This window comes from Chelonus insularis, unplaced genomic scaffold, assembly GCF_013357705.1.
Source record: "Chelonus insularis isolate UGA/USDA-ARS -01 unplaced genomic scaffold, ASM1335770v1 contig_397_pilon, whole genome shotgun sequence".
NCBI lineage: Eukaryota > Metazoa > Arthropoda > Insecta > Hymenoptera > Braconidae > Chelonus > Chelonus insularis.
In genome coordinates, this window is record NW_023276552.1 from 957,051 (window position 1) to 970,304 (window position 13,254).

The following is a 13,254-nucleotide window of genomic DNA, read 5'->3' on the forward strand; positions in this document are numbered from 1 at the left end:
GTTGAGAAATAATCGTGCTGTACATAAAATACCGGGTTAAGATCTTGGTTGATGTATTTTAGTATTTTTTTGCGGCAATATTGGTCTTAAAGAAAGATATTAAAAAATGTTAAAAATTTTCTGTGGTGTGTATAGAGCATATTAATTGAGGATATGAATTTTAATTAAATTTATATTCAACCCTAGATGGTGATTTAATTTATGGATATGATAATGGAATTGTTTTAATAGTTTGAGTTATTTTTATATGTCATTGAATTCTAGAAGCTTGATCATTTTTATAATATCAGATTGATTGTTATTCCTTTAGATCTTTTTCTGGCATCATTTAAGCTGGCTTTAATGGAACAGGAAAGTGCAGGTAATAAATGTAACACTTTCATTTAAAATGCAATCTCAGATTGTAAATTGGATGAAAATTTTAATAATAGAGTAGCAAAGCCGGATTCAACATCAACGAAATATTTAAATTATTGATCAAGTTGGTTTTAACTATTTTATGATTCTAATAAAGATAGCAGTAAACAAATACTCTCAATACTTCTCACGGAATCGATCGTTAAATTTATTATTCCTGTAGCGTTATAAAAATTTAAAAATTTTTTCGACCAAGAGAAACTGGAATGAAGATGAGAGAATATCATTTCAAAAGAACTATTGGTACTTTAGAACGTGTTTGTGGAAGCTCAGGTTACAGAATTCATTTTTGCACTTTCTGATACAGTCAATGCATGCTTCAATGCCTCGTCTTGCATCGATACTTCACCTGGCTTTAGCTTGTTCTATTTTTTTATATTTTATTTCAAATACTAATAACGCATTTAATAATTGTTTCAATTTCTTCTAGAAATCCCAGCATGATTTATATCATCATTATTTCTGGTTTTTATAATTTATCTTCAATATATAAAATATTCTATCTTGAAGTAGATAAAATGTTATAAAATTTAATGTAAAATTATTCAATAAAATTCAATTTATAAATAAAGAAATTTTCTCATAATTTTTTTTCAAGCTTTTTTATAGGCTGAGTAATAGTTTTTATCATCACCATTATTTGTTCCCATGATTTATCTTCAGTATATAGGAAGTTATATAGTAGCAGTAGCAGCAGTAGAAGCAAAAAAAAATAATGTTTTATATATATAACTGAATGCACACCTGTCGACTCTTTATTGCTTAGCTTCTGCTAAAAATCTCGTACCGTTTTTCTTCTAAACTTTCACCGTGTCTTGAGACGACGATAATTTCTTAAAGGAATCTAGGTTCCAAGTCGTTTCACATGCACTATATTTACGTTTGTCACGCATATACCTACTTAACGATAATAATAATAATAATTTGACAATAACCCACTGAAAAACTATCACACTTTGAATAATCGCTCTGGTAAGTACACTCTTCATCACTATATAACATACAAATGCACCCACTAGCACCAATGACACTGAAGAAGTAACCCCTGATAAGTCTTGCAAGTGTCCTGCGAATTTATTGTAGCAGCAAAGAATCGCGTTATTTCATCAGGATGTCGCTTTTCGAAACTGTATCTAAATGTTAACATCTCCAACGACATCCTCTTTCACGTATACTTCTATCAAAGCCCAGAAAACACTTGTCTTACTCGACAAGACGACACTGTTGCATCCTCATCGTCAATCCACAAAGCAACCAGCAGTAGCAGCAACAGAAGAGAAAGAGTACAAGGATAAAAAAGGAATCGGATCGGCTTCACTCAACTGCTCCAAGTAAACGAACCGAACATGCTATAGTGTGAGTATCTCACTCACAGTCTTTGCTTTTCAGCATTTTTTTAAATGAAAAAAATTGCAACAACCACGAGCTCCTCCGCAATGAGTCATGCCACCGTAGCAGCATCTTCTTCGTGAGCTACCTGGAGAATAGCGGCTGGAAACGGCGACTTTTATCATGACGATCTAGTGTAGAAGCATTAAAACACATCGTACATTCCACACACTGGAATGAAAGATTCTTCTTATACAACAGCCGCACTTAATGCTCGATTATAACTTCTTTTACATCTATAAACATTTATATAGCAATATCATAAGGAATTTATCACCTTCTGGGACTTTTAATGTGAGAATTTTAGAAAACTATTCAAACTTTAGCTAATTCACAAGAATTATATTGCCAGCTAATTGTAATGCGTTAACGTACTCCAAAGCGTCGAGAACTTGGACTGTGTTGCAAGGCTTGAGCTGACTCTCAAGACGTGGTCTCCTGTCTTCTCCTTCCACATGGAACGTCTACCACTACCATCTTCACCTGCTTACTTGGTCTCGGATCCATCTTTCCCTTCTTATATGCCACTTAGCAAACTTGTACTCATATGAATCACGATAAATTCATCTGTCTTTGGTCCATTTTTAATGCTTCCACGTGTTAATTGTAATTTATTGGATTAATATCCAAGAAGAAAAATTACTACTTAATGAGTGCTGCACCTTATTAATATTTGATTGGAAATTTTGATAAATACTTTACCCTAAAAAAAAGTTGTCAACCTCGTATTCTTTCAAAAAACTCATGTTCAGTTTTTTTCAAAATGTAATTAATATCATTTCACGCTGTTAATCTATAATTACAGGAAGGAAGTATTATTGAACTTTTAAAAGCTTCATTTATCATAACTGAATCTTTTTTATTATTTTCCTTCAGATTTTACTGTAAATGTATCAATTACCTATCATTTTGTCATTAATAACCATCTATTAAATTGTGTCACATTGAATCCCATGAAATTTCAATTAACCTTTTTTAATACTAACCTCAAGTATTTAACAAAAAATATAGTCTGAAATTATTGATTAAACAATATTATTAATACGTACCGGCTGAAAAATGATCATGAAAACTTTTTTTTTCATCTTATTAGCATAAAAAGTCAATCAACTTTGAAAATTATAACCTTGATTTCTTTAACCTTTAACTTTTTACTTTTCATTTCACCTTTTTAAATAACAAATTATTATTTCACTCATAAAAAAACTTTTGCAATGAAAATACACAATTTTTTGGTTCATAGTTATAAATTAAATTGACTAATGACAAAAAAATGATTGAATAAAACATTGAAAACTTTATTGTAAAGCCGGGCGTCTTTTGTTGATAGAAGCGTCATTGTTTATGTCGCCAATGAATCGAAAAAAGGCGGTCAAAAGTGCGATTGACAGAACTGTCCTCTAGCGCCAAGAACTGATACTTGGCTTTTCGTAAATATATTCCGGCGATATAGCCACGTGATGACGACAAATGTCGCGACTAATGGCGTGACAATGTCCGAATCGAATTACGAAAGACGAATAGACATTTTTTCTCGGAGTAATTTTCCGGGCAAGGCCACTGTGTTCCCTAGAAAACCTCGTGCTCTGTCGTTTCTACTCTTGTGTACGCACTGCAGTCAACGCACAATGGTCTATGATATAAGTTGGATTATTCCTAAATTAAGAAGACCTACAAGTCTATGGAATTTTGCTAGTACTATCACCTATGCTGCAGTAGGGATAGTTTCTAAGATCATAATAAGTGAGTATACTTACTCCAATTGTGCTATTTTGATACAATTTTCTATTCTCTTCCAATTAATCTTGAATTTACGTAATGAAAATTTATTTTGATAAATAATTCGTTTAAGTAATCCATATTTTTTAATAAAAATTTTATTAATTATTACAGCATGGCTGAATAAAACAACAGTTTACAATAGACACATACTAGAAAAGGCATTGGATCACAGACCAAGCAATGTACCACTCATTACAGTCTCCAACCACCACAGCTGCTTTGATGATCCTGGGATATGGGGTGGGTTTTGGTCTGGCACATCACCAGACACCTAGTCAAGTGATACATTAAATTGCTACTTATAAAAAGTTGCTAATTGACGAAACTCCTTAGCCAGCAGTGCAATTAATAATTATTAACCGTCCAACTGTTATGTATCAAATTTAGTGATACAGGGTGAGCTCGACTGTAAATTTATTCTGTGATATTGTTGCAAGTCTTCCAAACATATGAGTGACAATGCACTTTCAGAAAAATCGTTAATTTAATCAAGCAACGAATTAAATTTAATTATTATCTAAAAAATGTCATTCATGAAAGATAATCACAGGTTTTATTGATTGATTTCAGGAACTTTGAGCTTCAAACACTTGTTGAATAGAAGAAAAATGAGATGGTCATTAGCAGCACATGACATTTGTTTTACGAATGTTTGGCATTCGTATTTTTTTATGATGGGAAAATGTATACCAGTAGTAAGGGGCAATGGAGTTTATCAAGAGGCGGTTAATTTTTGTTTGGAAAAATTAGGCTGTGGAGAGTGGGTTCATGTTTTTCCTGAGGGTAAAGTGAATATGTTGAAAGAGAATTTAAGGTATAACTAATTTATGATAAAGCGTTGTCATGAATAAAACAGTAATGTGATAATTAAGGAATATATTAAATAATATTCACAGATTAAAGTGGGGAATAGGACGGTTAATTTTTGAATCACCAGTTTTACCTATCGTCCTTCCAATTTATCACCTGGGAATGGACGATGTATTACCTAATGAACCACCATATGTGATTCAAATGTTCAAAAAAGTGACTGTAAATTATGGTGAACCAATAGACTTCAGTGAAATAGTATCGCAGTTAAAAAAATCAAATGCTAGTGCTGAAGAAATAAGGAAAACAATCACAGATCGAATTGATGCTGAACTCGCCAAGTATATAAAAATGTTTATAAATTCATTTACCTTGTATGACTTTATTAATTATTTGGTTAACCAAATTTGTCTTTTCTATTACAGACTGAAAGGAGCAACTGAGAAGTTACACATTAAACTTTGACACAAAATCGGCGATTAATGCCATAACCCCGTTTAGCATTCAATTTCAATTAATCTCGTATAACTTAAATGACAAGGCCATCCATAAAAATAAGCGAATGATTTTCATATAAGTCAATATATGCATCTTTATAATCTTTTTTCTGATGCCGTAGTATTATTTGATATCAAACGGAGGAAAAAAGATAAAACTTCAACGCACTCTAAGCTTTAGGATATAAGATATGAGCATATCAATCTTTCGCTTATTATATTTGTAAATAATAATAATCTGTGTATATTTGAACTATTAAAAATGTTAAATATCACACAAAAAAAGAGTCAAATTGATCAATTAAAGACTGAATTTTTAGAAAAATATTAGAGTGACTATACAAAAGTTTAAATCAATTGATACTGCATAGTTGTTGTTTTTTTAATGTTTACAGAGTGAATACATTACATACATGGTTGATATATGACATTTAAATTTTCTATTTGAAAGTTTGAATTTAGTTTTAATTGGAAAGAAATATATTAATGAAAAATTACTTTTGGCACATTGTAAAGTTATATAATTTTGTATTTATCGTACAAAGAACAATTCCTCGTTAAGAATTTAAATGTGCTGAATCTAAATTTAATATTTTTTTATTCAATGTGACTAAATTGAAGGTTAAAGATTACATATTTTATTATTACAATTAATTCAAATAGTATATTAGTGTACAGATATAGCTTTTCCACTGATGAGTAACTCTTTTATCAATATATTCCATAATCTCTGTAATCTTTTATCACTATAATATTTTTATATTGTTAATAGCATAGATCATCAAATAGATTATTAACTAGAACATTGTTGAAGAAATTTTTATCGTTTCAACGATCTTGTAACATATATTAAATATCAACTATTGGAGGTACTTCAATTTTTTTTTTATCACCTATGAATATTTAAAAAAAAATACTATACTAATAATGGGACACCATTAATCAAATAAGTCAACAAAATTTACATTCACCCATATGATTTTCAATACATACGTATTTAACATTAATTTCCTACGCATATTTGATAATTTCTGATCAACCATATCGATAATTATATTACGTGCAATCAATTTTAGTGATTCCCATTAGTAATTCTGCGAAGCGTAGATTTATTAAAGTTACATATACTGCCCAACAAGGCAGTACGATCATTTGTACCTATAATAGGTGTGATGGAAGTTCCACTAGATGCTTTTGATGATGGCACAGGTACAGACGATTGTTTAGATTCCACAATATCATTCTTTGTGATTGTTGCAGTTTGTTTTTCTGCAAGACCTTGAATGTATGATATGATCATTAGTATTCATGGAAAAAAACATAGTGAATTATTTCTAGTGATAATCAAAAACTATCAATTTTAGTGTTTAATAATTTTAAACAAAAAAAAAATTTTACTACTGAAACTTAAAGAAAAATCAATAAAATTAAACAAAAAATTGGCTATCCTACTAAAATTTAAATCTCATCCAACTAATAAAATTACTCTGACGTAAGTCTGTGTGTAAGAAAAAAAATTTTATGCGACTATTTTCTTTACGATACTTATTATGTAATAATTCATAAATTTTTTACTATAATTTTCATATCATAACTATTAGAATTAGATATGTTTATAACTGAAGTTCAAAAGTTTAAATATATTGTCAATTAATTTGTTTATCAACAAAACTATTTTTTATCTCAATGAATAGTAATTTATTTCATCGTAAAACTCATTAACAAATTATTCCTACGTTAAATTATTTTAGTTTTACATCGAAGCGACCAAAGGTCAGTAATAAATTTATAGTCATTTATAAATGATGCAACATCACTAGTTTAACTACTTTATTTTAAATGCAATAATGTCAAAAAAATAATTTGAAAAGTAAATAATTTTATAATAACTTAAAATCATTATATACTTTCTAATTCAATAATAAAACCGTTATTTGAAAATACCAGATCATGATAAAAGGTCTTAGGTGCTTAAACAGTCATTAAATTAATCAATATCGTGCAAAAGTGGATAAAGGAAACGCTTACTCAAAACAATGGTTTCATTTGATTAACAATAACGCTTTAATGAACCTACGTTAAACAATGGAACGTTGTTTATGCCATCAGCTTTTGTGTCCAGCTTATCAATAGGAATGGAAATGACAGTGAATAATAATGTTGATTAATTTAAAACTAACAAATATTGAGATGAGTATATATTCCAAAAAGTTACCTTGAGAAGGAGGCGTAAGAGTATCAACGCTAGTGGTCGTGGATGTACTTGTAGGACTGTCTGATCTTTCTGGACTTTTTCCATTAATCTGTTTTATTTCGCCCGTACCAAGTTGACTTGATGACCGCTGTTCTTGTGCCAATTTTGATTCTTTTTTCTAAAAAACAGAGTAATAAAATTAATGACCATTTATATACAAATGCATTGAATTACATGTAATTATATTCCCATTAAAATAAGTACCAATTTTTGCTTGCGCTTTTTCATTTCCTCTTCCGAGCTCATCATTTCTTGGACTTTTACCAGTCTCTTTTGATGCCGAGCAAGTTTTTGTTCATCCCTCAATCTCTGTTCGGCTTTATGGGCCGCTTGAAGTAAAGCTTCTTTAAGATGACTACTTAATTTAAAATGAGGTTTTTCAACTTGACTGGCAGATAATAGAGCCATTCGTTTAGCAGTCTCAAAAAATTGATGTTCCATCAATTGAGAAAATGTTGGCAGGTCTTGTTTTAGAGCATCCGGCGAGAGTATTACTTCTAGAAGATTTTTAAGATGAACATCACATTGTGGAAGATCTGTACACGTTGCTTCTAACAATGGCCTGCCAAAAGCCATCTCATATAAAACATGCCCAAAGGAATAAACGTCTACTTGAGTAGTAGCATGGAGCTTCCGTCTTTGGACAACATATGGACGATAAAATGCCGGCAAGCCTAAGAGTCCATTCTCTATATCTAATAATTTAGCACCCGATGATGTAAGCAAAACATTTCCAGTATGCAAATGACCGTAAGGTAAACCTTTTTCTGCCAGATAATTTAGTGCTTCTAAAATTTGATATCCATATGTTGCTATTTCAGATGTCGTTAATAGCTTAGTATGCTTTGGATTTCCATATTTTTTGATAAAAGGTTGCTTTGGTTTGGTATTGCAGAGTACATCTCGTAAAGTACCGTTGACATAAAAATTCCTTATGGTCAATGCTCCATTTTCAGTTACATGTTGATGGACAATACCTTCGATATGATTGTGTTTCAATGATCCTAAGCTTTTAAAAACACCTTGCATGTCTCTGTCTTGTAAATGTTTGTCTGGTCCGAATTCCACCCATGCTAAAAGTAATTCTTGTTTAGGATTTTGTCGATTCTTCACTGTGTAGTAATGTTTTCTCAATCTCCATCCCATATCCACGATGGGTTTCCCAATTTCGAAATTGGCATCACTCCTTAGTGCTAAAGACACTTGTTGTAATGCTATTTCTAAAACAGAAGAATAGTCATACTTTAGTCGTTTTTATTTAAGGTTGTTAAAAAAAAACAATTATAAGGTAAACATACAACTAGACATAATATATTCACAGCGTATTATATTTCAGTTAAGCTTATTATCTAAAAGTGTGATTGTATGTGATGTATATTACAGTAAAATTACTTGGAATTTTCAGTTGTATTTTTTTTTATCTTTATATAGATAACACACTCAACTCAAAGACTAAACACAAAGCGTTATATCAATGAATTGGCAGTTATATTAAATTTTTCACTGTAGTCTTCATTTATATTATCCAAAAATAAATAAAATTTACTCAAATAATTGAATCGTTCTTCAAACTTTCTCTATGACATTTATATTATCGTATTATTATTAGGCAGAGATTCTTACCATGTAGTGGAACAGTGTAATTATTGGGATCGAGAAAGTGTTTCATAGACAACGATGAAGCCAATATGGGATTCATTAGTACCACGTTTAAATATTTTTGCAGAGCAATTTGGCGTTGAGCTATAAATTCTGCGCCCATGTTACCAATAACTTTTTTTGGAGGCAAAGGCAAATCCAAGCCTGATATAGATAGAGCTGCATTGAGTTGTACAAAGTCATTGTATCGTCTACTAACTCTCCACGATCGTTCGGGTAAAGGACCTCTTTGTGTCCTGATCACATATTCCTGCAAGCAATAATCATAAATTGTTTTGTTATCAATAAGTAGTATATTAACATGGATAAAATATTCAATGTCATCATGAAACCGATAAATAGAGAAGTATGATTGTATAAAATACTTGAATATTATTCTTACCGTATGACCATCAACTGTTCTAGCATTTTCAATTACACTACTCAACACTTCTGTATCATCCAATAATACTTTATTTGTGTGTTTTTTTTCGAATAAAGCCATTGATCATCATATCAAAAAGAAATTGAGCAGGGCCCATAAGGGGCGGGCTGCAATAATTTATCGCGTAGTTTTCTCGTAGCGCCATGAATGACGTTCCACTCCTTCATAATAACATTCGTATTTAATTATTAATAACACATTTGACTACTCACATAATAAACTTTATAATATTAAACACAAGAAATAAAATGTTCTATAAAAATTCAACATAAAGTAATTATTTTCTTTATTAAAAAAAAAAAAAAAGATTTCAACAACTAGTAATAGTCACTATATCACAGAACACTGAGCACTAATATCTAACTATTCTTTGCATATCATTTCTTTATAAATTTATCATTTCAGTCTTTTCATGAACAAAATGAGAAATATTCAATTACTTTCGTGGATTTATTAATTTTTTGAATGTAATATTGAGAAAAAATATCAGAGTTTTACTTGACATTCTTTCGATTTAGTTTTTTTTTTTTTGATTCGCGACTAAAACCATCTAGCGGTTGAAATTAAAATACAAACTTTGATAAAAAATTTTCGAATTAACCCAACTGATGGCACCTCTTGTGAATTTTAAGTTTCAGATATTCTCATTAGGTGGCTGACTTATAGGTTCCATGAAATTAGCAAAAGTGAAAAATGTCAAGTGAAATTAGTGTCTTTAATGAATTAAAAATCCATGAAAGATAAATTCAAGTATTTACACATATTGTGGTCATTATTCAATGAATAACTGTAATTATTATAAATTAGATAAATTACGAAGTGGGAAAATGGAATGGTGCCATTTCTGATGTCCTAATCAATTGAAATCATATCCAACCAATACTACGTTGGAGAACATCATTGTCATTTGGCGCATAATTTGGTGATCATTGAGGTCGTGGCTGATCAAAGAAGGTCGAGGAGTGTGTCACACGGTCACACACAGTCGTCTTTCTTGGTACATTCTTTTTCTTGATGAAATACACGTCTTTACTCCATTGTAATGTTTTGTAATATACCTTGATAGAGGGTGAGGCTAATGCCTCCTGGTTGAACTGCAGTCACTAGGTGTGTATTGGAAAACATCAGGATAGATATACATATTTCAAAATACTGAGGAGTATTAAAATTTTACATTGAAAAAATATCATTCAATATAAGACTAAACGAGTTCAAAATCTAATCATTACTTTAACTAGAATATTCGTTACACAATTTCACTGTCTACTGGAGAAGATAAAAAGATAAAAAAATATAACACTCTTGTGTTTACCGTAAATTTTTACAGCTGTTGATACTGTAGTTATACAAAAGTCTACAAATATACTTGGCATCATTTAATGAATGTATATTTTTTATTTATAAACAAATTTGATTAATACATCAATCTTAACTAAATAAAATTTTCTCAAAAATTGAAAAAAAATATAAGAGACGAGTGGAATTTTAGCACAAGAAAAACATGGAGAATAATGACGAAGTAAATGTTAATGAGATCGACACAAATGATCAGAATGAACCTTCCAGCACATTTGATGAAGAAAATAATGAAGGTTCTGAAGAGCACTATGGCTGTGACCATTACAAAAGAAAATCAAAATTCGTGGTAAAGTTTACTTTATCCGCTAGATTATAAAATTTATTTAATACAGTGTTATTAATATTTATTATTTATTTTTAGACACCTTGTTGTAATAAAGTATATACATGTCGATTTTGTCATGATGAACAAGAAGCTCATACAGTAAACCGAAAAGAAGTTACAGAATTAATTTGCGTACTATGTGATACTCGTCAGCCAGTCCAAGCAACTTGTCAGAATTGCCATTGTCGATTTGGTAAATACACATGTTTAGAGTGTAATTTGTTTGATGATGAAGATAAAAATCAGTATCATTGCGATGGATGTGGTATATGCAGAGTGGGCGGTAGAGACAGATTTTTCCACTGCGCTAAATGTAATATGTGTTTACCTGTACAGCTACAAAATGGGCACAAGGTAAATAAATAAATACCCATGGTTTAACAGTTCGATAATAAGTTAAAACAAAGTAAAATGAACTGTACAATTCTATTTATAGAAAATCTAAATATCGACTATTCTTAGTATCAATCAATTTAGATTTTAGATAAGAACATTATACAATATTCACGGTTCAATATATATTTAAACTTATTTTATCAGATGTTTCAATCAACGATTATTTTTTTTAAATGTCTTGTACAGAAAATTGACATATATTTCATAAAAAATTGATGTTTACGATAAAGCGGACCATATTTTCTTTTATACAGACAATAATCATGAATATTTTCATTATGATAACATCATGAAACCATCCTAATAGTAAATAGTTTATTTGCTACTATTATAAGTTTACCTTGTATTTTTTCAGTGTGTAGAAAATGTGTCACACGCCAATTGTCCTGTCTGCTTAGAAGACATTCACACAAGCCGTATACCCTGTCACATTCCTGACTGTGGGCATTTACTTCATCGTACCTGTTTCGAAGAACTTTTACATTCCGGACACTACGCCTGTCCTACATGTCAAGTTTCTCTCCTTGATATGACGGATCTTTGGAGATTTTTAGACGTTGAAGTATCACTTACTCCGATGCCTCCAGAATACAAAGATTATAAGGCGGAAATTTTATGCAAAGACTGTCATGAGGTAAACATCAGACTGTAAAATCATCATAGTCAAGAACTAATTTTTCCATGAATTTTAATAGGATAAATATATAACAGAGATATTAAATTGTCTAAAATTCTAGCGGATGAATTAATTTAATTGATTTCATTGAATAATTGATTTATTTATAGGAATCAACTGTTAAGTTTCATGTTGTTGGATTAAAATGTCTAAACTGTGGCAGCTATAATACCTGTAGAATAAAAGGCTCTCCATGTCCAGGTAAGAAAAAGTTAAAAATATAAAGAAAAATTAGAAGAATACTGATTTGTTAATTTTTAAATTTCAATTACCGACAGACCCTGACGTTTTGGATGTAGCAGGAAGTAGTAGCGGCTCAGGTGATCAAGAACAACCCGATGAGAATGGATCTCAATAAATTAAAAATTTAAAAAAATCGATTATGTTTTAAAAAATGTGTTTAATGGGAGTAAAGCACCAACTCATGAGTAAACGCTCCTACAAATCATGGAAAATACTTCTGCAATTACAAAGATAATACTAAAAGTGATAAAAGAGTATAATTCTTTATATTTTTAACTTCTCGATTCGTAGGGAAGTTATTGTAATTGGTTTTAAAATTTTAATGTAATTTTGTTTGGAGATATTAGGCGTTTGTTAACAGCATTTTTGAAATGATACGTGTATGATGTGTGTGTGGTGTATGTACGTATGTGAGGCCGCGAAAAAATTTGTCTTTGACGATAACTTGCAAAGAAATTATGAAGTAAGATATTAACTCTGTTTTAATAGCTACCGACACATGTTAGTATCATCCCATTTAATTAACTCCTTAGTGGGAAGTTATAGAAATGAGCCCGATTTTGTGAATCCGAATGTTAACATATCTCCATGTTTCATTTTTTTTTTATTGAAATTAACCGAGTAAATTGTTTATTTAAAAAAAAAAAGCTAAAAAAATGGATAATTTTTTTAAATATCTTAAATATCATTATCATGGTTTCTTGTTGGAAATTTACGTAAGCGGCTATGCAGTTATTTTTTATAAAATTTAGAATGAGTTATTCTTTGTTTCATAGAAACAAAATTTATCAATAGTAATTAAAATGATAAATAATAACTATCGGGAAGTTGCTGATGTGAATCTTCAGGGTCACACTAATTATCAGCTTGTTTTAACCAACTTCACCATTATAAATTTACCTTTGATATGCTTATTTTTGGCAAGATAAATAAATAATTTTATGAGTATGAAAATACAATGACGTTTACCCGTAACGTCCTTTAAATAGTTTAACTTTATGTTTACTCGAAGGTTAATAGTAC

General features: G+C 30.2%; 4 protein-coding genes across 7 annotated transcripts in view; 2 read left to right on the forward strand and 2 right to left on the reverse strand.

Annotated features, from left to right (window-relative positions):
- LOC118067808 (protein prickle-like) overlaps positions 1-2,182 on the reverse strand; it is a 39,137-nt gene extending 36,955 nt beyond the window's left edge. The window contains exon 1 of the mRNA XM_035084768.1: positions 1,162-2,182. The gene's annotated coding sequence lies outside the window, so the exon portion shown is untranslated. The remainder of the gene's footprint in view (positions 1-1,161) is intronic.
- A 1,084-nt stretch (positions 2,183-3,266) lies between these two features.
- On the forward strand, positions 3,267-5,180 carry Taz (tafazzin, phospholipid-lysophospholipid transacylase). Its single transcript, XM_035084786.1, has 5 exons — positions 3,267-3,549; positions 3,700-3,828; positions 4,159-4,402; positions 4,485-4,739; positions 4,824-5,180. Exons 1-5 carry the CDS (start codon positions 3,267-3,269, stop codon positions 4,861-4,863), a joined length of 951 nt encoding a protein of 316 aa, XP_034940677.1. The 3' UTR covers positions 4,864-5,180.
- On the reverse strand, positions 4,761-9,768 carry LOC118067820 (PX domain-containing protein kinase-like protein). Of its 2 annotated transcripts, XM_035084783.1 has the most exons (6): positions 9,191-9,768; positions 8,773-9,058; positions 7,354-8,369; positions 7,111-7,267; positions 6,973-7,017; positions 6,040-6,173 (listed from the first exon to the last, which is right to left on the reverse strand). In XM_035084783.1, the coding sequence occupies exons 1-5, from the start codon at positions 9,290-9,292 to the stop codon at positions 7,001-7,003; spliced, it is 1,578 nt and encodes a 525-aa protein (XP_034940674.1). In that variant the 5' UTR covers positions 9,293-9,768; the 3' UTR covers positions 6,040-6,173; positions 6,973-7,000. The 2 variants fall into 2 exon arrangements, with proteins under 2 accessions (XP_034940673.1, XP_034940674.1); XM_035084782.1 differs by lacking the exon at positions 6,973-7,017 and having other exon boundaries at positions 4,761-6,173; positions 9,191-9,767.
- Rchy1 (Ring finger and CHY zinc finger domain containing 1) lies at positions 9,018-13,185 on the forward strand. 3 transcript variants are annotated; one of them, XM_035084788.1, is made up of 6 exons: positions 9,018-9,154; positions 10,040-10,877; positions 10,953-11,270; positions 11,668-11,946; positions 12,099-12,189; positions 12,267-13,185. In XM_035084788.1, the coding sequence occupies exons 2-6, from the start codon at positions 10,734-10,736 to the stop codon at positions 12,344-12,346; spliced, it is 912 nt and encodes a 303-aa protein (XP_034940679.1). In that variant the 5' UTR covers positions 9,018-9,154; positions 10,040-10,733; the 3' UTR covers positions 12,347-13,185. The 3 variants fall into 3 exon arrangements, with proteins under 3 accessions (XP_034940679.1, XP_034940678.1, XP_034940680.1); XM_035084787.1 differs by lacking the exon at positions 9,018-9,154 and having other exon boundaries at positions 9,873-10,229; positions 10,299-10,877; XM_035084789.1 differs by lacking the exon at positions 9,018-9,154 and adding an exon at positions 9,879-9,982.
- The last annotated feature ends 69 nt before the right edge of the window (positions 13,186-13,254 follow it).